This window comes from Heterodontus francisci, chromosome 23 (assembly GCF_036365525.1).
Source record: "Heterodontus francisci isolate sHetFra1 chromosome 23, sHetFra1.hap1, whole genome shotgun sequence".
In the NCBI taxonomy this organism is placed as follows: Eukaryota; Metazoa; Chordata; class Chondrichthyes; order Heterodontiformes; family Heterodontidae; genus Heterodontus; species Heterodontus francisci.
The window spans coordinates 1674083-1698484 of NC_090393.1; the positions used below are offsets into that span (position 1 = coordinate 1674083).

A 24402-nucleotide genomic window follows, 5' to 3' on the forward strand; every position below is an offset into this window, starting at 1 on the left:
ACATTCCAGAAACTCGTCCTCCACAGCATTACTGCTCATTAGGTTTACCCAGTCTATATGCAGATTGAAGTCACCCATGATTACTGTATTACCCATGCTACACGCTTCTCTAATCTCCTGATTAAAACCATACCCCACACTACCACTACTGTTTGGCCTATAAACAACTCCTACCAATGTTTGCTGCCTCTTGCTGTTTCGTAGCTCCACCCAAACAGATTCCACATTTTGTTCTTCTGATCTGAGATCCTCCCTTACTAATGTACTGATCCCATCCCATATTATCAGTGCAACACCACCTCCTTTTCTTTTTTTCCTGTCCGTCCTATTTGGGCCATTAAGTCATCTACCTTGTTGTGAATGCTATGTGCATTCAGGTAGAGAGCCCTTAACCTTGTCTTTTTGACATTCTGCATTCTAAGCCTAGTTGATATTTGTCTTTGTTTCGCCTGTCTTCTAATGTCACGTTACTTTTCTACCTCCTGTTACCAGCTTTGCTTCCTTCCAATTCGAGCTACCCCTCAGGTTCCCATCCCTCTGACAAGCTAGTTTAAACCCTTCCCAATAGCACGAGCAAATCTCCCTCCAATTATATTAGTTCCAGTCCTGTTAAGGTGTAGAATCATAGAACGTTTAAGGCACAGAAAGAGGCCACTTGGCCCATTGTGTCTGTGCCAGCCAAAAAGCGATCTACCTATTCTAATCCCACTTTCCAGCATTTGGTCCGTAGCCCTGCAGATTACGGCACTTGAGGTGCATATCCACACTCCTTCTGAATGAGTTGAGGGTTTCTGCCTCAACCACCCTTTCAGGCAGTGAGTTCCAGACCCCCACCACCCTCTGGGTGAAAAAGATTTTCCTCATCTCTCCTCTAATTTTTCTACCAATCACTTTAAATCTATGCCCCCTTGTCACTGACCTCTCTGCTAAGGTGAGGAACCATCGCTCTCACCAGTATCCAAAATGGAAAACCGATTAGCAAGGCAGGCTCAGGGAACTCCTGCACTGCCTACCTGGTTCTCTTAAACCCCCTGGCAGTCACCCATTCCCTCTCTGCCTGCATGCTCCTTACCTGTGGTGTGACCACATTCCTAAACGTCTATCCATGTATTCCTCAGCCTCGCAGATGGACAACAGTGACTCCAGCCACTGCTCGAATTCCGAAACCCAGAGCTCAAGCTTCTGCAGCCGGAGACACTTCTGCAGTTGTGTTCGTCTAGGTCACATGGTGCATCCATGACTTCCCACATACCGTAGGATGTACATTCCACTTGGCTGAGTTGCCTTCCTTCCACTCACCGAGGTGGAGTTGGCGGCCCAGAGGTTGGGGCAGCTGTTCCGAACATGCCCCACTCCGTCTAAGGTCCAGAAGACACAGTCGACCGTCCCCTGGAACTTGACATCAAAGCAGCCCTCCGAAACCTCCTCCCACGCCAGCTGCATAAATAGCTGGTGGCGGAAGGAGTAAACATGCTCAAGGCTGCTTTCCCGAAGACCAAGCGGGACTGGGGTGATCCCCGACCTCACCTCCCCCAGATGGTGCAAGTGGAGGAGGAGGAGGAGCTCACCAGGAATAAAGGACAGAACCTTTGATAACATTACTCGCTGTGCAGTGGCCCCCAGGTGGTCCACTGGCAGGAAAGTCCTGCCCATGGTGAGCCCCCCACTCAGGGCCAGGGCCACCGCCCACTTGGTTTTCAGGAAAAACACAGCCTTCCCGTACATCTTTGAGGCTGCGACAATGGCCGAGGGGCCGACAACCTCTGTCTTTGCCTTTACACAAACCTCAATAGTCATAGTTGGGTGGGTGTAACTCTTCACCCCAGGCTTTGCTGTTAGGATTTTGAATGGTGACGGGGCCACAGGAGTGGCTGCAGCATAGGAAGGTCCCACCACCGGAGAGGACTGTGATGCCATGAGGCAGAAGAGTCACACCCACAGCTGAACAAAATAGGGTTGAGAATAAATAATTAATTTGTCCCACAAATACTTTGCTAGGGGTTATCACAAGGGAAAAGAGGCTGAAGGAGCGGAAGGTCAGGAGGAGCCAGTCTCTTTGTAGATGTTATTTTAAGGCAGTCCTTTCGCTCGTCTTCCAGTTGGTGGTGTGGGCGGGGGAGTGAGGTCTTCACCTGAGACAGCTGTAGCTGCCCAGACACACTCTGTTTCCGGTGTTGAGGGGAAAGAGAAAGTCTCTTCACCTGGGCAGCTCCAGCTATCCCAGGCTAGATCGTTGGGGTGAGGAGGGAACTCCTATTCAATGCTGTTAAACACAGGAGCTCCCTATTGAACAAAACAACCCCACTTAAGGTCTTCTGGTCTCTTCTCTCCTCCCCCCACCCCCCGCTCCCCTCCCCTCCCCTCCCCCTCCCAACAATCACTGAAAGAGCTTCAAAAAGACAAACACACAAGAGCTGTCAGTTCTTTTAGCCTCCTGTTTTCCTGTTTTGGAATATGGATAGATGGAAAAATCTTCCTTTCAATCTCAGTCTTTCTCCTTGCAGCAGTCACACATCCACAGTCAGCTGCACCTCGTAATCAGGCAGCAGCCACACCCCGTACTGTACCTGTCCTGGGAGTGTTTGATGGGACAGTGAACTCCTTCATCTTCACCTATACACAATTTTCTGATTTCGAAGAGCCCCAATTCAGCAACTCAATATTTTAAACTTTTCAGCGTGAAGTTGAGTCTGATTTGAGGTAATTGATGGTGATGACACTACCACTGTCGGCCTGATGATGGTGCCACTGAGCAAGGTGATTTTGTGATAGCTCTGAAATAAAAACAAGAAATGCTGGAATCACTCAGCAGGTCTGGCAGCATCTGTGGAAAGAGAAGCAGAGTTAACGTTTCGGGTCAGTGACCCTTCTTCGGTTCAGATTTCCAGCATCCGCAGTATTTTGCTTTTATTATATTGTGATAGCTCAGGACTGTCACCTGGTGGCCCCTGGCAGTACTGCAGTAGTTTGAGATTTGCAGCAAATTAAACCAGGGCCCATCAGATTATTATGAACTAACTGTGCTCACTGCAAACCAATTCAAACAGGAGAAATAGCAGCATTAATAGTTATGATTCTATGATAGAAATTGATGAACCCTAATGACTTACACTGTTTTCTTACTGAAATGACAGCTTTCCATCATTCCGTTAACATGTTTCAAAATTAATTTAATGTTAACCGAACAGAGTCGTGATCCTGTGATGGTATTTATTATAATGGACTTGTTTTAAATGCTGCCCTCGGATATATTCCCAGGACTGGGATCAGGTTCCACTCAATACCTGCCTGGCTAAATTTCTTTCTTCAATATCTCCTCTGTCACCCCAACTGTCTTCTCCCATTTCAACATTGCCTGACTTGCTCGAACCATTACCCAAGCTCTCCCTCCCCCTCCCCTCCCCTTCTCCACCTCCTGCCCCTCCCCCTCTCCACCTCCTGCCCCCCTCCCCTCCTCTCCCTCCCCCTCCCCTCCCCTTCTCCACCTCCTGCCCCTCCCCCTCTCCACCTCCTGCCCATACCCCTCTCCACCTCCTGCCACCCTCCCCTCCTCTCCCTCCCCCTCCCCTCCTCTCCCTCCCCCTCCCCCTCCCCTCCCCCTCTCCACCTCCTGCCCCCTCCCCTCCTCCCTCCCCCTCTCCACCTCCTGCCCCCCTCTGCTCCTCTCCCTCCCCCTCTCCACCTCCTGCCCCCCTCCCCTCATCTCCCTCCCCACCTCCTGCCCCTCTCCCCTCCTCTCCCTCCCCCTCTCCACCTCCTGCCCCCCTCCCCTCCTTTCCCTCCCCCTCTCCACCTCCTGCCCCCTCCCCTCCTCTCCCTCCCCCTCTCCACCTCCTGCCCCCCTCCCCTCCTCTCCCTCCCCCTCCCCTCCCCTTCTCCACCTCCTGCCCCTCCCCCTCTCCACCTCCTGCCCATACCCCTCTCCACCTCCTGCCACCCTCCCCTCCTCTCCCTCCCCCTCCCCTCCTCTCCCTCCCCCTCCCCCTCCCCTCCCCCTCTCCACCTCCTGCCCCCTCCCCTCCTCCCTCCCCCTCTCCACCTCCTGCCCCCCTCTGCTCCTCTCCCTCCCCCTCTCCACCTCCTGCCCCCCTCCCCTCATCTCCCTCCCCACCTCCTGCCCCTCTCCCCTCCTCTCCCTCCCCCTCTCCACCTCCTGCCCCCCTCCCCTCCTTTCCCTCCCCCTCTCCACCTCCTGCCCCCTCCCCTCCTCTCCCTCCCCCTCTCCACCTCCTACCCCCCTGCCCTCCTCTCCCTCCCCATCTCCACCTCCTGTCCCTCCCCATTTCCCTGACCCCTTCCCCTCCTCCCTCTCTCCTCTCTCCACCCTCTCCCCCTCCCCCCATCCTCTCTCCCCCCCTATCCCCCTGTCCGCACCCTGCCCCTGCAATTTCCCACCAGGAATGGCTCGGAGTTCCCTGACTGCCCACTTTTTCGTCCTCCCAATTCCCAGGCAGCGCTGTAAGCAGTGTAGATGGAAGCATAAAATTACAAAAAGATATTGATAGATTAAGTGAATGGGTAAAACCGAGGCAGATGGATTTCAGTTAGCAAATACGAGGTTATTCACTTTGAACCAAAAATGGATAGAACAGGGTACTTTCTAAATGGTGAAAAGCTAGAAACAGTGGAGGTTCAAGTACATAGATCATTAAAATGTCAAGAACAGGTACAGAAAATAATCAAACAGGCTAATGGAATGCTGGCCTTTATATCTTTAGGGCTAGAATACAAGGGATAGAAATCATACTTCAGCTATACAAAGCCCCAGTTAGACCACACCTGGAGTTACTGTGAGTAGTTCTGGGCACCACACCTTAGAACGATATATTGGCCTTGGAGTGAGTGCAGTGTAGATTTATAAGAATAACTAGACTTCAAGGGTTAAATTACGAGGAGAACAAATTAGGGTTGTATTCCCTGGTATTTTGATGGTTCAGGGGTAATTTGATCAAAGTTTTCACGATATTAAGAGGAACTAATAGGTAGATAGAGAGAAACTATTTCCACTAGTTGGGGAATCTGAGACTCGGGGGCAAAGTCTAAAATTTAGAGCCAGACCTTTCAGGAGTGAAGTTAGGAAACACTTCACACACAAAGAGTGGTAGAAGTTTGGAACTCTCTTCCTCAAACAGCAATCAATGTTGGATTGATTGTTAATTTTAAATCTGAGATTGATAGATTTTTGTTTACCAAAGGTGTTAAGAGATTTGGGACAAAGGTGGGTTTATGGAGTTAGGTCACAAATCAGCCGTGATCTCATTGAATAGTGGAACAGGCTTGGTGGTATCTTGGTGGAAATGCTGAATGGCCTGCTCCTGTTCCTGTGTTTCCCAGTGAGAGAGTCTGGAGCGTCCTGCTCATTGTGAGCCAAACTTGGACCTGAGCAGTGACTGCTGACTGTTTTGCTGCAAGTCCCATTCACTTATTGCCCCCTTGTTCTCCCTGACCTGCACCACCTCCTCTTCCAACAACATATCCATTTTAAAATTCTCATCCTTGTGTTCAAATCCCTCCATAGTCTTTCCCCTCCCTATCTCTGTCACCTCCTCCAGCCCCACAACCCTCGGGCATCTCTGTAACCTCCTCCAGCCCCACAACCCTCAGACATCTCTGTAACCTCCTCCAGCCCCACAACCCTCGGACATCTCTGTAACCTCCTCCAGCCCCACAACCCTCGGACATCTCTGTAACCTCCTCCAGCCCCACAACCCTCGGACATCTCTGTAACCTCCTCCAGCCCCACAACCCTCGGACATCTCTGTAACCTCCTCCAGCCCCACAACCCTCGGACATCTCTGTAACCTCCCCTAACTCTGGTGTCGTGCATTGCTGATTTTAATTACATTGACAGCTGTCGATGTCAATCCCACCCAATCAGCAGCTAGCTTGATTAGACGAGTGCAGCAAAGTAGAGAATATTTTATGTGCACAAAGATTATATTTGTAGAAAACAAATCTGTGTTTACCTTCCAATCACCTGCCACTTCAGGAGTCGCTCAAACACTGGGATCCTGGGTTCAAAGGTCATGCAACACCTTGGTACCCGCTTAATATTTAAGTTTTCTGCATTTTGGCTCCAACATGTAACAAAGATTTTTTTAATTCTTTCCTGGGATGTGGGGATTGCTGGCTAAGCCAGCATTTATTGCCCATCCCTAAGTGCCCTTGAGAAGATGGTGGTGAGCTGCCTTCTTGAACCGCTGCAGTCCATGTGAGTAACTTTATTAAGAACTTTCAGTCACAACTGCTCAGTGCAGCTATATTTATAAGAGTGTCACAATCCTGAACCCTGTTGTCAGCATTTGTTTGGAGCAGAATTCTAGTCTATACAAGCCACACAGTTACAGAGCCAGGGCTACTGTTTATCCTGAAACTTAGAGCCAACACTTAAACAGGAAACATTCCTTCTAACTTTTCATAATGTTTGCCAAAGTTTAATTGTTTGTCAGCAAAATGAATAAAAGTGATAAGATCTGCATCTGATTAATATCCAGATTAGTAATAAGTGTTTTTTTATATAAATGTTATGTATATGTGTTGGGAAAATTCAGTTTCAATGTTTTTTAAAGGATATAAATGTTTGAAACCGAAAATGATACAGGATCAATGAGGGAGAGACAGAGACAGTGACAGAGTGAGAGAGGGAGAGACAGAGAGAGAGACGGAGTGAGAGAGGGAGAGTCAGAGAGAGAGACGGAGTGAGAGAGAGAGAGTCAGAGAGAGAGACGGAGTGAGAGAGGGAGAGTCAGAGAGAGAGACGGAGTGAGAGAGTGAGAGACGGAGACAGTGACGGAGTGAGAGAGTGAGAGACGGAGACAGTGACGGAGTGAGAGAGTGAGAGACGGAGACAATGACGGAGTGAGAGAGTGAGAGACGGAGACAGCGACGGAGTGAGAGAGGGAGAGACGGAGACAGCGACAGAGTGAGAGAGTGAGAGATGGAGACAGTGACGGAGTGAGAGAGTGAGAGACGGAGACAGCGACGGAGGGAGAGAGGGAGAGACGGAGACAGTGACGGAGTGAGAGAGTGAGAGACGGAGACAGCGACGGAGTGGGAGATGATTTGTTACTTTTCATCAGCTGCATTCAAAAATGTCCAATGTCCGAATTAGCCAACTTGTTTTTAAGATCTGTGATTATCAGAACTAAAACCTTTCAATAATATAGCTCCAGAAAAGAGCAGTTGATTAAAGATTCCATCAAAGATTGCTTTTAAATCTTAGCTTTATGACATGAGCTTGTATTGCTGGACGGAGTGAGCCTGTCTGTCTCATTTCCCACATTTCTACTCTCATCCTTTCCCCTCCCTCCCAGAACCATGATAGGGATCCCCTTGTCCTCACCTTCCACCCACTCTCCATATTCAACAGATCATCCTCCACCATTTCCGCCAACTCCAGTGTGATGCCACTACCAAACACATCTTCCCTTCCCCTCACCTGTCAGCATTCCAAAGGGACTGTTCCTTCCGTGACACCCTGGTGCACTCCTCCATCACCCCCGACAGCTCGTCCCCTTCTCACAACACCTTTGCCCTTTTAACACCTCCCTCCTCACCGCCCACAGCCCCAAACACCCCTTCCATGTGAAACAGCAATTTACTTGTACTTCTTTCAATTTAGTATATTAGAGCATGGCGACCCGAACCCGACGGGACCCGACGACCTGTGTCGGATCGGGCCGGGTCACACTTCCAGGTCCAGCATTTGGGCTCGGGTCGGATCGGGCCGGGTTGGACACGCTCTATCACCACCTCCGGTAAGTGGCTCCAATGTTAATGTATTTTTTGGATTTGAAAGGTGGTTTTGTTACAGTTATTTTAAGCTTGTGCACATTAGCAACAAAGTGAAAAACAGAAGGTAGGTTAACTGATGGTCGGGCCGTGTCAGGCTCAGGGTCAGACACAGTTCTGTCAGGCTCGATCGGGTTTCATTTGTAGACCCAAGCCGGCCTTTATACTGTATTCGCTGCTCACAGTGTGGTCTCATCTACACTGGGGAGACCAAACGCAGATTGGGTGACCGCTTTGCGGAACACCTCCACTCGGTCTGCAAGCATGATCACAAGCTTCCAATCACTTGTCATTTTAATTCTCCACCCTTCTCTCCTCTCACTTCTCTATCTTCAACCTCCTACACTGTCCCAATGAAACTCAACAGAAGCTGGAGGAACAGGAACAATTAGATTAGTCAAACATGATCTATCTTTTATAAATCTGTTCTGGCTACCTTAACTAACTCAAACCTCTCCAAGTGCCTGTTGATTTTTTCCCTGATCATTGTTTCTGAAACCTTACTCACTGTAGTGTTGTGCTGTGTTTTTTTATGTCATCATGTAATGATAACAGCAGGCTTGACATTCAGATTCAACACAAACACTATTTATTGTCTTACTGATCTACATTGCATGATCTCAGGTCCTGGCCTTTTCCTCACTGGTGCGCTCTCTGTAAGCCATGTGCTGAGTGTGTGTCCCAAAATGCTGACTCCTTAAATATGTCTGATGATGTCATCAGTTGCATCAGGGGCCTGATCTCTTAAAGGTACAGTTTCTTAAAGGTGAGGTCACCAATTCACTACATTACACCCTCCACTGATGTTAAACCGACTGGCCTGTAGTTGCTAGGACTGTTCTTACACCCTTTCTTGCCACTTTCCAATCCTCTGGCACCTCTCCTGTATCCCAGGAAGATTGGAAGATTATGGTAAGCCCTTCCGCTATCTCCACACCCACTTCCTGGGATGTAAGCCATCCGGACCAGGCAACTTATCCTCTCCAAGCATAGCCAGCCTTTCCAGTACATCCAGCCTCTCAATTTTAACCCCATCCATTACCTCTACCATCTCCACTTATACTGATATTTTGTCAGATTCATCTTCCTTAGTAAACACCAATACAAAGTACTCATTCAGTATTCTAGTCTTGCCTTACACCTGTAAGCATATATTGTCCCTAATAGGACTCACTCCATCTCTTACTATCCGCTTACTATTTACATGCTGGTAGATGATTTTTGGGTTCCTTTTTATGTTGACTGCCATTCTATTCTCATCTTCTCTCATTATATCCAGTCTTATTTTCCTCTTCACTTCCACTCTCAACTTATTGTATTTGACCTGGTTCTCACTTGAAGAATTCACCTGACATGCATCATATACCCTCCTTTATTTGTTTCATCACATTCTCTATCTCCCTCGTCATCCAAGTGCCCTGTTTTTGGTTCCCTTACCTTTTGCCCTTGTTGGAACGTACCTCAGCCTGTACCTGAAACATCATCTCCTTAAAGATCACCCATTGTTCAGGCACAGTTTCTGCTGTCAATCCAGTCACTGTGTTGAGCTGTTCCAGGTGAAACAGTCTGTGAATGGATACCAATGATTTTTCTTTGCAATATTTTAGATAACTGTCTTTCTGCAGATTTTCCAGCTTGAGAATTAATTTATTCTTGCTTCCAACACCAATCGTAATGGAGTTAAGTCTCATAATTGCAAATTACTTTGACTAATAAAGCAGTTCTCATTAGTTTAGGTGAGATTTTGTTGTTGTGATGCTGAACACACATCAGTTATAGGATGCACTAGTGGAACAGAGAGTCTTGCTCCTTAACAAGAGACTACATGTACATCATTGCTGCATTGGCAAAATTTAATCCCAGCTCTGGTTAAGATCATCATCAGTTATACAGGGCATTTGTGAGATCACATCTGGAGTATCATGTACAGTACTGGTTTCCTTATTTAAGGAAGGATGTAAATGCATTGGAAGCAGTTCAGAGAAGGTTTACTAGACTAATACCTGGAATGAGCGAGTTGTCTTCTGAGGAAAGCTTGGACAGGCTAGGCTTGTATCCACTGGAGTTTAGAAGAGTAAGAGGTGACTTGATTGAAACATATAAGATCCTGAGGGGTCTTGACAGGGTGGATGTGGAAAGGATGTTTCCCCTTGTGGGAGAATCTAGAACTCAGGGTCACTGTTTAAAAATAAGGGGTCGCCCATTTAAGACAGAAATGAGGAGAAACCTTTTCTCTCAGAGGGTCGTGAGTCTTTGGAATTCTCTTCCTCAAAAGGCAGTGGAAGCAGATTCTTTGAATATTTTTAAGGCAGAGGTAGATAGATTCTTGAAAAGCAAGGGGGTGAAAGGTTATCAGGGATAGGTGGAAATGTGGAGTAATCAGTTCAGCCATGATCTTATTGAATGGTGGAGCAGGCTCGAGGGGCCGAGTGGCCGAGTCCTGCTCCTAATTCATATGTTTGTATCTGTTCTGTGGAATGTGCTGCCTGAAAGGGCGGTGGAAGCAGATTCAATAATAACTTCAAAAGGGAATTTGATAAATGTTTGAAATGGAAAAATTTTCACTGTTTTGAAAAAAGAGCAGGGGCTGTAAGACTGATTGGATAGTTCATTCAAAGAGCCAGCACAGACACGATGGGCTGAATGATCTCATTCTGTGCTGTATGATTCTATACATAGCACGGCTGAGAATGAGCTGAATATTTGGAGCTTTGCACAGCTGGTGATTGAGAATTGATGCAGTTTTATCTGTAAAGAAATCTCATGTTGGATGTCTGGACAATTCAGGTCAATGCAGTGCACGATGTGAGAGTGGATTAATTCATAGAAGAGATGTGGGGAGTCTAACACTACATAAACACAACGGAAAGGTAACAATCTCCAGAAATATTGTCCTCAACCTGATGAGCAGTGAATTTGGCTGAGCTTGTGAGAGTCGGCATAATCTAAAGAGGGAAGATTGGAGGAGGTTCAATAAATGACACAAATCTGTGTCCAGTTTCAGAGATGAATCTGCCAACAAATGAAATTACTGATCCTGGAGATCAAGGATTTATAATCCTTGTGCATAATGTGAAACCTAACAATCTGATAAATACCTGGAGTCATGTACATCAGTAAAAAATTATCTCCAAGCTTTAAATCCTTTTACTGTCAGTCTGGCAGAGTTTGTAAATAAAACACTCCTGTACAAACCCTCCAGCTGATTGGACAGATCAGTGGGTCATAAATCTGTTCCCTTGTTCATGGTTCTAGCTCCATGATGTTTAATCTTTTGGGATCAGTTGTATATAATTCATTATCTGCAGAAAGAAGGTTGAGAATGAATGTGAACAGAGAGGTCTGTAGTGAGAAGTGAGATCAGGACCTGACCATCTCTACAGCTTATCCAAAGCCAGTATAAATATGACATTCTAACATTTTAAAATAGCCTCTCTGCATAGCAACAAAATACAACTTTCTAAATGTGTTTAGTGCAGACATGCTGGAGCGATAAACTGAACTGATCTAACTGACAAACTCATTAGTAAAGGGAAGAAAGGGGTAAAAAAGTTTCTGTGTGGGACCAGAACAGAATGAAGGGAATGAAGCTTGTAGAGAATGATTGTTAATGGTGATCCCACAGGGAATTCTTCATAGGGTCAGTGTTATAACCAGGTGAGAAAGAGGTCTAGGGTTCCCTTTCAGCCTTCACCTGGTCTTACTGTAACAGGGTTTAATTTTAAACACACTGTGTTTTTAGCTCCCCCTTTGTGAATCCTTGTTCACCACTTTCCAATTATAAGGCAAAGAAATTAGAACAAACAGGCTTTTTTTGATTTAAAGAAGAAAAGTGAAGTTTATTAAAACTTAAATTCTAATTTGGTTAACGTCTACAGATACATGCCACACCCCACACTAGCATGCATCTGTGATACGCACATGCAAATAGAGACAGAAAAGAACAGAAGAAAAATAAAGTGAAAAAGTTCGAGGCAATCTCTGAAGAGGGGTTTGTTACTGTGCTTCGAACTTGCTGCAGAATCCTTGATTGTAGGCAGATCTGCTTTTCGTTGGGACCCAGTATTCTTCTTAAACCTTGTTCATAGTAGGAGACTTTTTCTCTCTCTACAATGGGTTCTGAAGCTGGTGAGAACGAGATGAGAGCAGATAGAAGAGAGATGTTCTCGGTACAGGGGCAAACAGCTTTCTCTCCAAATTCTCTGTGGCAAGTTAAAAAAAAAACCTCCAACAGCCAGTCAGTCATGTGACTGAACTGGTCTGACCACATCTGTTTGTTTATTTGGCCATTTTAGCAGTTAAACTGGAATACGAGATCCTCCACTCTAAACGTCTGGTAATCAAGAGTCCATTGTGGATTAAATTGGAGCAGGGAGTAGTTCCTTTGTTCCAACACTGTCTGCTAGTATGCAAAAATGTATTTCCAGCCAGGGGGCTTGGCAACACCTTGTAATAGGCCTTCTTTTGTTCCCAGCAACAATTTAAAAATTTAATGCCCATGTGGTGAAATTAATGTGCCTCATTCTTGGCAGGTGAGGCCCTGCATGACAGTTAGATGTTAAAGGATTGAACATTGTCATGTCCCAGAATTGAGAGGAGACGAACTAATATATCAGCAGGTGATTAAAGGTTGGTGCTAATGATAGCAAGAAGAGGGCGTCAGATATAGTTGAAATTCAAACTGCACAGTATTGGGATCTGGAGATTATCAACTGATGTGTGAGAAGCCGTGAATAAGTGAGGGCTGCAGATAGAAGGAGGGTTTGGAATGATGGCAGCAACTGAAAGAAGTTCTGCATTTGGGATCTCAGGAACCGTCAACATTCTGACAGGAAAAGGCGGGGGAGGCAAATGATTCTTCCCCACTATTGATCCCGACCCCATCATCAACCTGTGACGCTTCCCCCCACCCCAACCTTCTGTGGCGGCTGCTCGCTCTCTCCTGCCTTCCTTGTTGCTGCTCCTCTCCTCCTCCATTTCCATTGGCAGCCCCACCAGACCCCGTCTGGAGAGGGACCGGGCTGAATTTTCCCGGCCTCATGATGCCAGGCTTGGAGCCAGGGAAATAGGGGGGAGTTGAATCAGGGTGGGCTCCCCAACTCATTCCCACGGCCAGGGAAGTTTCCCATGGGCAGATGAGGACTCGGATTGGCTGCGCACACGATGGAGATGGGTAGCCAATTATGTTGATTACAGACTTACTGAGAGCAATTTAGAGGGTGCACCAGCATTGTGTTGCCGCTGGAGTGGACCCAGTCACGTGCGGAGGCCGCTATCTCTGTGGAGGTGGCTGGAGGGCGGGGAGGAGGTGCGTGTGGTCATCAGAGCTGGAGGCTCCGTGCTCCAAAGAGGTTTCCTCTCCGCTTCAAGGGGCCCAAAGGCTTCACCTCCTCAGCATTTTAACTTTAAATACACACCTCCTAGGGCACCTCCATGTCGAGGCACCCTCGTGGTCTTCGACCTGCTTCAGCAGCACCCACTTCTTCCAGTGGGGCTGCTGAGGTTCCAGAGCTGCTGGCCCTCTGAGTGGGCTGGCAGGATTGAGAACTCACCCACCTCTGGGAAGATTGCATGTTGATCATGCAGCCGGAAGGCATGGTCTCAGGACCCCCATTTGGTCCACACGTCAGGGACCCAAAGAACACAGGAAAATCCAGCCAGGTATTGCTGGAAGAAAAACAAGTGCAAAAGCAGTAAAACCCCTTCTGTGTTCAACAAAATGAACTTTGAACAATTCCTCTCCAGCAGTTAAACAAACTCAGAGTTTTAATTAATATTAAACTGCAAAACATACACAAATGTGAATGACCTGTACTGTATCTTTATTGCTAAATTTACAGTGTAAAAGAGACAAAGAACTCGACAGTAAATTTAACAGATGTTTAAAGCCACTACCAGTGAAACTACCCCCTCCCTTCCAATCCATATCAAGAATCACTCAGATTTGTACAATGAAAACATGAACAAATATTCATCAAAGTGAATTGCTCCTTTGCCAAAATGTCTGGTGTAAAACAGAATGTCTGTGCCTGTTATAATTCCAATCTCTTTCTCTTCAAGCATTGAAATGTGTTCAACAAGTTTTGGTCACAATATTTATCAATTTACACTTTACGTTGTCACTATGCTCCGCTTTATCCAACCAACAATTCACAATATTTGATGATAAAATGGGTTGTGTTTCAGGTGCCTTGTGGGGTTTGACTGCCATCATACTGGGTAAATGTAGCTTCAGTTCTTGACTCCAGGTTTCCCCAAGGCAGCTGTTGCCAATACTGGGAAGCCAACAGAATGCTCACCTCAACCTCACATTCAAGGACACTCATGATCAGCACCCTCCCGAACCCCCTACCCCTGACCCTCAACCCTCAGCTCCCATTACCCTAGCTCGTGACCCCTGACCCCCAGTCCACAGCTTCCAACCACCAACCCCCAATACCCATCTCACAACCCAAAATCTTCAACCCCGGCCCTGATCCCTGACCACTGTCCGCAACAGCCGGCCCCAGCCCATTCCCTGACCGGTCCCCCAGACCCCTGTTACCTGGTGTGGGGGCTGGTGGGTGTCACTATGACTCTCCCTGTGGCTGCTCTCCATCCACCGGCTCGTTGACAATATCGGGGTCGCCACTGACCCCTCCTCGGTTCAGGCACGCGGTTTCACCCTCATCCCCAGCTCCCATAGCAGCCATTTCCCAAACTCCAGCCCAGACAGTATTTTATACCCAGTCACCCACAGGGTGGTGGAAGCGAATACGATCAATGACTTCAAGAGGAAGTTGGATGGCCACCTGAGAGAAATAGACCTGCAGGGCTACAGGGATCGAGCCGGGGAGTGGGACTGACTGCATAGCATGGACTCAATGGGCCAAATGGCCTCCATCTGTGCTGTAAATTACTCCATGATCTCTGGTACCAGGATGTCACATCGAGTGATCCTGGCCTACAGTGAAGCAAACAATTAGTGTTGGCTTTGTGGATGATTCTCTTATTAAACGTTTTATCTTTTACTCCAGTTCCTGGGCTGCGGCCTCACTGAGCAACATGACCACCAATTGACCACCCTACTCCTCCGTATCTGACATGTTTATTTCAGTACAAATGGCCCAGATGACCAGCTTAACCCTATTGACCAGATTAACCCTATCAACTAACTTAATACTATTGACCAGATTAACTGTATTGATCAGGTATCTTAGCAACTTCACCCCATTGGAACAGTCTGTTTAGTTTAGTTTAGTTTAGTGATACAGCACTGAAACAGGCCCTTCGGCCCACCGAGTCTGTGCCGACCATCAACCACCCATTTATACTAATCCTATACTAATTCCATATTCCTACTACATCCCCACCTGTCCCTATATTTCCCTACCACCTACCTATACTAGGGACAATTTATAATGGCCAATTTACCTATCAACCTGCAAGTCTTTGGCATGTGGGGGGAAACCGGAGCACCCGGAGGAAACCCACGCAGACACAGGGAGAACTTGCAAACTCCACACAGGCAGTACCCAGAATTGAACCCGGGTCACTGGAGCTGTGAGGCTGCGGTGCTAACCACTGCACCGCCCGTCATTGAGAATTGAATGAAAGGACAGTGATTTTTAATAGTTGGCAGTTTAGGATGTGCTGCTCACTCACTCCTGGTGGGACATTTCCCCACCCATGTAAATAAACATCAGTCTTTATTCATGATAGTTTCTGTCATTTCAGAGACTCTCTGCCCATCCCCTCAAACCCGGCTTCAATATTAACCCTTGGTTTGTTTGTGGCTTTATCTCATGCTCTTGACCAATCAGTTAATCAAGGTCAAACCTATTACCTGCTGATCAGCTCCAACCACCATCCTATCAGATTTACCACCATCCAATCAGATCCACCCACCATCCAATCAGATCCACCACCATCCAATCAGATCCACCCACCATCCAATCAGATTCACCACCATCCAAACAGATCCACCAATGTCCAATCAGAGCCTCCCACCATCCAATCAGATCCATCAATGACCAATCAGATCCACCCACCATCTAATCAGATTCATTACCATCCAATCAGATCCACCAATGTCCAATCAGATCCGCCACCATCCAAACAGATCCACCAACGTCCAATCAGATCGACCCACCATGCAATCAGATTCACCATCATCCAATCAGATCCCACCACCATCCAAACAGATCCACCACCATCCAATCAGATCCACCCATCATCCAATCAGATTCACCACCATCCAATCAGATCCGCCACCATCCAAACAGATCCACCAACGTCCAATCAGATCCACCACCGTCCAATCAGATCCACCACCGTCCAATCAGATCCACCACCGTCCAACCAGATCCACCAACGTCCAATCAGATCCACCACTATCCAATCAGATGCACCACCATCCAATCAAATCCACCACCATCCAATCAGATCCACCACCATCCAATCAAATCCATCACCATCTAATCAGATCAACCCACAATCCAATCAGATCCACCACCATCCAATCAGATCCACCACTATCCAATCAGATCCACCACCATCCAATCAGATCCACCACTATCCAATCAGATCCACCACCATCCAATCAAATCCATCACCATCTAATCAGATCAACCCACAATCCAATCAGATCCACCACCATCCAATCAGATCCACCCACCATCCAATCAGATCCCACCACCATCCAATCAGATCCCACCACCATCCAATCAGATCCACCCATCATCCAATCAGATTCACCATCATCCAATCAGATCCGCCACCATCCAAACAGATCCACCAACGTCCAATCAGATCGACCCACCATGCAATCAGATTCACCATCATCCAATCAGATCCCACCACCATCCAATCAGATCCACCCATCATCCAATCAGATTCACCACCATCCAATCAGATCCGCCACCATCCAAACAGATCCACCAACGTCCAATCAGATCGACCCACCATGCAATCAGATTCACCATCATCCAATCAGATCCCACCACCATCCAATCAGATCCACCCATCATCCAATCAGATCCACCCATCATCCAATCAGATCGACCCACCATGCAATCAGATTCACCATCATCCAACCAGATCCACCAACGTCCAATCAGATCCACCACCGTCCAATCAGATCCACCACCATCCAATCAGATCCACCACCGTCCAATCAGATGCACCACCATCCAATCAGATGCACCACCATCCAATCAGATCCACCACCATCCAACCAGATCCCACCAACGTCCAATCAGATTGATCCACCACGCAATCAGATTGACCCACCATCCAATCAGATTCACCTGCTATGCAATCAGATCCACCACCATCCAATCAGATCCACCACCATCCAATCAGATCCACCCACCATCCAATCAGATTCACCACCATCCAATCAGATCCACCCATCATCCAATCAGATTCACCACCATCCAATCAGATCCCACCACCATCCAATCAGATCCACCCATCATCCAATCAGATCGACCCACCATGCAATCAGATTCACCATCATCCAACCAGATCCACCAACGTCCAATCAGATCCACCACCGTCCAATCAGATCCACCACCATCCAATCAGATCCACCACCGTCCAATCAGATGCACCACCATCCAATCAGATGCACCACCATCCAATCAGATCCACCACCATCCAACCAGATCCCACCAACGTCCAATCAGATTGATCCACCACGCAATCAGATTGACCCACCATCCAATCAGATTCACCTGCTATGCAATCAGATCCACCACCATCCAATCAGATCCACCACCATCCAATCAGATCCACCCACCATCCAATCAGATTCACCACCATCCAATCAGATCCACCCACCATCCAATCAGATCCACCCACCATCCAATCAGATTCACCACCATCCAATCAGATCCACCCACCATCCAATCAGATCCACCCTAGTGTTATTTTGGTACCAAGAGATGGGAATTTTTTTCAGCAGTTGTGGCAGTTTCTGAGCGATGAATTATTTGATTAATCTGTAATTAGATCCTTAGTTCTCTGTACATGATGGTCCCAGGAGAGCAAATGACATTTTAGAATGTCAGCAATAATTACACAAAGCATGCGGATTAATGAGAGTCTGCAGACAGGAATACTGCACCCTAAATCTCAACAGCTTCCTCATGACAGGCTCTTGGTATTGGGCAGTCCTGTGGGTCCCAGGTCACAGATCCTCTGTGTAGATGAGGCAGGGATTCACTTTCTCTATGATCTGCAGCTGAACACTGGACATGAATCTTCTCCTGGGGCTCCCAGACTTGTAGTTCAGTGTGGTTTTGTAAATGTTCTTTGCATGTTTTGGGAAGATGATGGTTGTGCTTTCAAAACGCAGAGGTTTCTGTCGTGGCTCAAATAGGAGCTGTGATTTATAATTCCTCCATGTGCAGTTGGGAGTGGTGATAATTGTCTCGCTGTAGCAGGTGACGGTTGGAATGAGTCGGTAATACACACAATCACGGTAGTGCTTGTCTGACTCATAATTCACAGCTGAGTGACACCTGCAAACATATAACCAGCAGTTAGCCTGGCTTCTGCTCACCCAGTGAAACACACATTTCTCCTCGTAGCTACCTCCCCACCAAACCCCACCTTCCCCCCCACCACTACCCCGAGATATTGGCCTTGGAGAGAATACAGTGTAGATTTACCAGAAAGAGCCCTGGACTCCAAGGGTCAAATTATGAGGAGAAATTACACAAAACAGCATTGTATTTCCTGGAATTTAGAAGATTAAGAGGTGATTTGTTCGAAGTTTTCAAAATATTAAGGGAACTGATGGGGTTGATAGAGAGAAACTATTTCTGCTGGTTGGGGAGTCTAGGACTAGTGGGGGAGGGAGGCAGAGTCTAAAAGTTAGAGCCAGACCTTTCAGGAGTGAAATTAGGAAACACTTCACACAAAGAGTGGTAGAAGTTTGGAACTCTCTTCTGAAAATGGTAATTGATGCTAGATCAATTGTTAATTTTAAATCTGAGATTGATATATTTTTGTTAACACAAGGTATTAAGGGATTTGGGGCAAAGGCAGGTTTATGGAGTTAGGTCACAGATCAGCCACGATCTCATTGAATGACCTCCTCCTGTTACTATGTTTGGATATGTGGACACTCAGGACTGGTGCACCGATCTATGTATATCCTGTTACAATCAGGTGAGAAAGGGGTCTAGGGGTTCCCTCTCAGCCTTTTCCTGGTTTGGCTGTAACAGGGTTTTACTTTTAAAACACAGTGTTTTTAGCTTCCCCTCAGTGAATCCTTGCTCACTGCTCTCTATTTGTAAGAAGTCAACCAGTCAGGTTTTCTTAAATTTAAACAAGAAATGTGTAAGTTTATTAACTTTAAAACTCTAATTCTGTTAAAATTACTACGAATACTTGACGTGCCCACGCTAGCAAGCATATGCGATAAACACACACACAGATAGTGATGGAAGAGGAGAAAGAATGAAGGGGAATAGTTTAAAGCAATAGCTGAAGTTCATTTACTGTCTTTTGAGTTCGATGTAGAGTCTTTGACTGCAGTTAAATCTTGCCGTTTCATTGGGGCCTAGTGCACGCTTTCGAACTTGTTTCGATGTAGGGGTCTTCTCTCTTGAGGTTTAAGTGGCTTCAGTGGATCTGGAAATTCATGAGAGAGAGAGAGCCAGGGAGAGAGACCTTCCCTCTCGTTTGTCTTCCAAGTGCAGTTTCTGTCTTCAAAATGTTCTGTGAACACAATTCAAAAACCCTGGGCCAGCAGGTTGGTCATGTGACCAGGTTTGTTCAACAAACTCTCCTGCATTTTTTGCGGATTGTCTATCTTAGCAGACACCCTCAGTGAAGGGGAATGGAATGCCGGCTTGTTACACATTCAGTGTCTGGTGATCAAAATCCATTTGGGTTAATTGAATCAGGGAGCAGTTCCATTGTTTCCTCCAGGCACTATCTCTTGAATGCACATGTTTCCAACCACTGCTGTGATCTTTTTAAACAAGTCCACTTTTCAGTCCAGCAACAGTTTAAAATTACTATTTCACATGACAAAATTAATATGCCTCATTTGTGGCAGGTGGGTCTTCATGACAATCCACTTGCATCATGTGCAGTGGGTCAAATGTACACTGAAACTCAGCAACAGAGCCCCAACAATACTGATCAGCCCGGCTCTCAAATGGTGAGGTGCTGTTACTTTTAACAGGTTGTTAATCAAAAGGAAAACTGCATTTAAATAGCATTTTTCACATCCTCAGGACATCCCAAAGTGTTGCAGAGACAATGAATGATCACTGAAGGGTGGTCACTGTTGGAAACTGCAGTCAATTCTCACACAGCAGGAACCCACATAATAACCAGAGAATCTGCGTTTGCAATATTTGCTGAAGGACAATATTTGCATGGACACTGGGGAGAGCTCCCTTGATCTCCTTCCAAATCGTAGCCATGGGATCTTTTACATCCACCTGAGAGGGCAGATGGGGCCTTGGATTAACATCTCATACAGAAGATGGCACCTCCGACAGTGCAGCACTCCCTCAGTACTGACCCTCTGACAGTGCAGCACTCCCTCAGTACTGACCCTCTGACAGTGCAGCACTCACTCAGTACTGACCCTCCGACAGTGCAGCATTCCCTCAGTACTGACCATCCGACAGTGCAGCACTCCCTCAGTACTGACCCTCCGACAGTGCAGCACTCCCTCAGTACTGACCCTCCGACAGTGCAGCACTCCCTCAGTACTGACCCTCCGACAGTGCAGGACTCCCTCAGTACTGACCCTCCGACAGTGCAGCACTCCCACAGTACTGACCCTCCGACAGTGCAGCACTCCCTCAGTACTGACCCTCCGACAGTGCAGCACTCCCTCAGTACTGACCCTCCGACAGTGCAGCACTCACTCAGTACTGACCCTCCGACAGTGCAGCACTCACTCAGTACTGACCCTCCGACAGTGCAGCACTCCCTCAGTACTGACCCTCCGACAGTGCAGCACTCCCTCAGTACTGACCCTCCGACAGTGCAGCACTCCCTCAGTACTGACCCTCCGACAGTGCAGCCCTCCCTCAGTACTGACCCTCCGACAGTGCAGCCCTCCCTCAGTACTGACCCACCGACAGTGCAGCCCTCCCTCAGTACTGACCCACCGACAGTGCAGCACTCCCTCAGTACTGACCCTCCGACAGTGCAGCACTCCCTCAGTACTGACCCTCCGACAGTGCAGCACTCCCTCAGTACTGACCCTCCGACAGTGCAGCACACCCTCAGTACTGACCCTCCGGCAGTGCAGCACTCCCTCAGTACTGACCCTCCGGCAGTGCAGCACTCCCTCAGTACTGACCCTCCGACAGTGCAGCACTCCCTCAGTACTGACCCTCCGACACTGCAGCACTCCCTCAGTACTGACCCTCCGACAGTGCAGCACACCCTCAGTACTGACCCTCCGACAGAACAGCACTCCCTCAGTACTGACTCTCCGACAGTACAGCACTCCCTCAGTACTGACCCTCCGACAGTGAAGCACTCCCTCAGTACTGACCCTCCGACAGAACAGCACTCCCTCAGTACTGACTCTCCGACAGTACAGCACTCCCTCAGTACTGACCCTCCGACAGTACAGCACTCCCTCAGTACTGACCCTCCGACAGTGAAGCACTCCCTCAGTACTGACCCTCCGACAGTGCAGCACTCCCTCAGTACTGACCCTCCGACAGTGCTGCACTCCCTCAGTACTGACCCTCCGACAGTGCAGCACTCCCTCAGTACTGACCCTCCGACAGTGCAGCACTCCCTCAGTATTGACCCTCCGACTGCACAGGACTCCCTCAGTACTGACCCTCCGACAGTGCAGCACTCCCTCAGTACTGACTCTCTGACAGTGCAGCACTCCCTCAGTACTGACCCTCCGACACTGCGACACTCCCACAGTAATGACCCTCCGACAGTGCAGCACTCCCTCAGTACTGACTCTCCGACAGCGCAGGACTCCCTCAGCACTGACCCTCTGACAGTGCAGCACTCCCTCAGCACTGACCCTCCGACAGTGCAGCCCTCCCTCAGTACTGACCCTCCGACAGTGCAGCACTCCCTCAGTACTGACCCTCCGACAGTGCAGCACTCCCTCAGTACTGACCCTCCGGCAGTGCAGCACTCCCTCAGTACTGACCCTCCGACAGTGCAGCACTCCCTCAGTACTGACCGACAGTGCAGCCCTCCCTCAGTACTGACCCTCCGACAGTGCAGCACTCCCTCAGTACTGACCCTACGACAGTGCAGCACTCCCTCAGTACTGACCCTCCGACAGTGCAGCACTCCCTCAGTACTGACCCTCCGACAGTGCAGCCCTCCCTCAGTACTGACCCTCCGACAGTGCAGCACTCCCTCAGTACTGACCCTCCGACAGTGCAGCACTCCCTCAGTACTGACCCTCCGACAGTGCAGCACTCCCTCAGTACTGACCCTCCGACAGTGCAGCACTCCCTCAGTACTGACCCTCCGGCAGTGCAGCACTCCCTCAGTACTGACCCTCCGACAGTGCAGCACTCCCTCAGTACTGACCCTCCGACAGTGCAGCACTCCCTCAGTACTGACCCTCCGACAGTGCAGCACTCCCTCAGTACTGACCCTCCGACACTGCAGCACTTCCTCAGTACTGACCCTCCGACAGTGCAGCACACCCTCAGTACTGACCCTCCGATAGAACAGCACTCCCTCAGTACTGACTCTCCGACAGTACAGCACTCCCTCAGTACTGACCCTCCGACAGTGCAGCACTCCCTCAGTACTGACCCTCCGACAGTGCAGCACTCCCTCACTGACCCTCCGACAGTACAGCACTCCCTCACTGACCCTCCGACAGTACAGCACTCCCTCAGTACTGACCCTCCGACAGTAGAGCACTCCCTCAGTACTGACCCTCCGACAGTGAAGCACTCCCTCAGTACTGACCCTCCGACAGTGCAGCACTCCCTCAGTACTGACCCTCCGACAGTGCAGCACTCCCTCAGTACTGACCCTCCGACAGTGCAGCACTCCCTCAGTACTGACCCTCCGACAGTGCAGCACTCCCTCAGTACTGACCCTCCGACAGTGCAGCACTCCCTCAGTATTGACCCTCCGACTGCACAGGACTCCCTCAGTACTGACCCTCCGACAGTGAAGCACTCCCTCAGTACTGACCCTCCGACAGTGCAGCACTCCCTCAGTACTGACTCTCCGACAGCGCAGGACTCCCTCAGCACTGACCCTCTGACAGTGCAGCACACCCTCAGCACTGACCCTCCGACAGTGCAGCCCTCCCTCAGTACTGACCCTCCGACAGTGCAGCACTCCCTCAGTACTGACCCTCCGACAGTGCAGCACTCCCTCAGTACTGACCCTCCGGCAGTGCAGCACTCCCTCAGTACTGACCCTCCGACAGTGCAGCACTCCCTCAGTACTGACCGACAGTGCAGCCCTCCCTCAGTACTGACCCTCCGACAGTGCAGCACTCCCTCAGTACTGACCCTACGACAGTGCAGCACTCCCTCAGTACTGACCCTCCGACAGTGCAGCACTCCCTCAGTACTGACCCTCCGACAGTGCAGCCCTCCCTCAGTACTGACCCTCCGACAGTGCAGCACACCCTCAGTACTGACCCTCCGACAGTGCAGCACTCCCTCAGTACTGACCCTCCGACAGTGCAGCACTCCCTCAGTACTGACCCTCCGACAGTGCAGCACTCCCTCAGTACTGACCCTCCGGCAGTGCAGCACTCCCTCAGTACTGACCCTCCGACAGTGCAGCACTCCCTCAGTACTGACCCTCCGACAGTGCAGCACTCCCTCAGTACTGACCCTCCGACAGTGCAGCACTCCCTCAGTACTGACCCTCCGACACTGCAGCACTTCCTCAGTACTGACCCTCCGACAGTGCAGCACACCCTCAGTACTGACCCTCCGACAGAACAGCACTCCCTCAGTACTGACTCTCCGACAGTACAGCACTCCCTCAGTACTGACCCTCCGACAGTGCAGCACTCCCTCAGTATTGACCCTCCGACTGCACAGGACTCCCTCAGTACTGACCCTCCGACAGTGAAGCACTCCCTCAGTACTGACCCTCCGACAGTGCAGCACTCCCTCAGTACTGACCCTCCGACAGTGCAGCACTCCCTCAGTACTGACCCTCCGACAGTGCAGCACTCCCTCAGTACTGACCCTCCGACAGTGCAGCACTCCCTCAGTATTGACCCTCCGACTGCACAGGACTCCCTCAGTACTGACCCTCCGACAGTGCAGCACTCCCTCAGTACTGACCCTCCGACACTGCGACACTCCCACAGTAATGACCCTCCGACAGTGCAGCACTCCCTCAGTACTGACTCTCCGACAGCGCAGGACTCCCTCAGCACTGACCCTCTGACAGTGCAGCACTCCCTCAGTACTGACCCTCCGACAGTGCAGCCCTCCCTCAGTACTGACCCTCCGACAGTGCAGCACTCCCTCAGTACTGACCCTCCGACAGTGCAGCACTCCCTCAGTACTGACCCTCCGACAGTGCAGCACTCCCTCAGTACTGACCCTCCGACAGTGCAGCACTCCCTCAGTACTGACCCTCCGGCAGTGCAGCACTCCCTCAGTACTGACCCTCCGA

The 24402-nt window shown here is 49.0% G+C and overlaps 2 protein-coding genes across 2 annotated transcripts in view; one reads left to right on the plus strand and one right to left on the minus strand.

Moving 5' to 3' along the window:
• Positions 1–14171: 14171 nt before the first annotated feature.
• Positions 14172–24402, minus strand: part of rflna (refilin A) — a 43890-nt gene continuing 33659 nt past the window's right edge. Inside the window, exon 4 of the mRNA XM_068054487.1 lies at positions 14172–18296. Coding sequence (XP_067910588.1) covers positions 17963–18296 — 334 coding nt within the window. The 3' untranslated portion in view covers positions 14172–17962. The remainder of the gene's footprint in view (positions 18297–24402) is intronic.
• LOC137383043 (uncharacterized) lies at positions 15861–17753 on the plus strand. Its single transcript, XM_068055642.1, has one exon. The coding sequence runs from the start codon at positions 15861–15863 to the stop codon at positions 17751–17753; it is 1893 nt and encodes a 630-aa protein (XP_067911743.1).

What these genes read in the sequence shown, in the direction of transcription:
- LOC137383043 (XM_068055642.1), top strand. Translation starts at nt 15,861, where the DNA reads ATGTCCAATCAGATCCGCCACCATCCAAACAGATCCACCAACGTCCAA.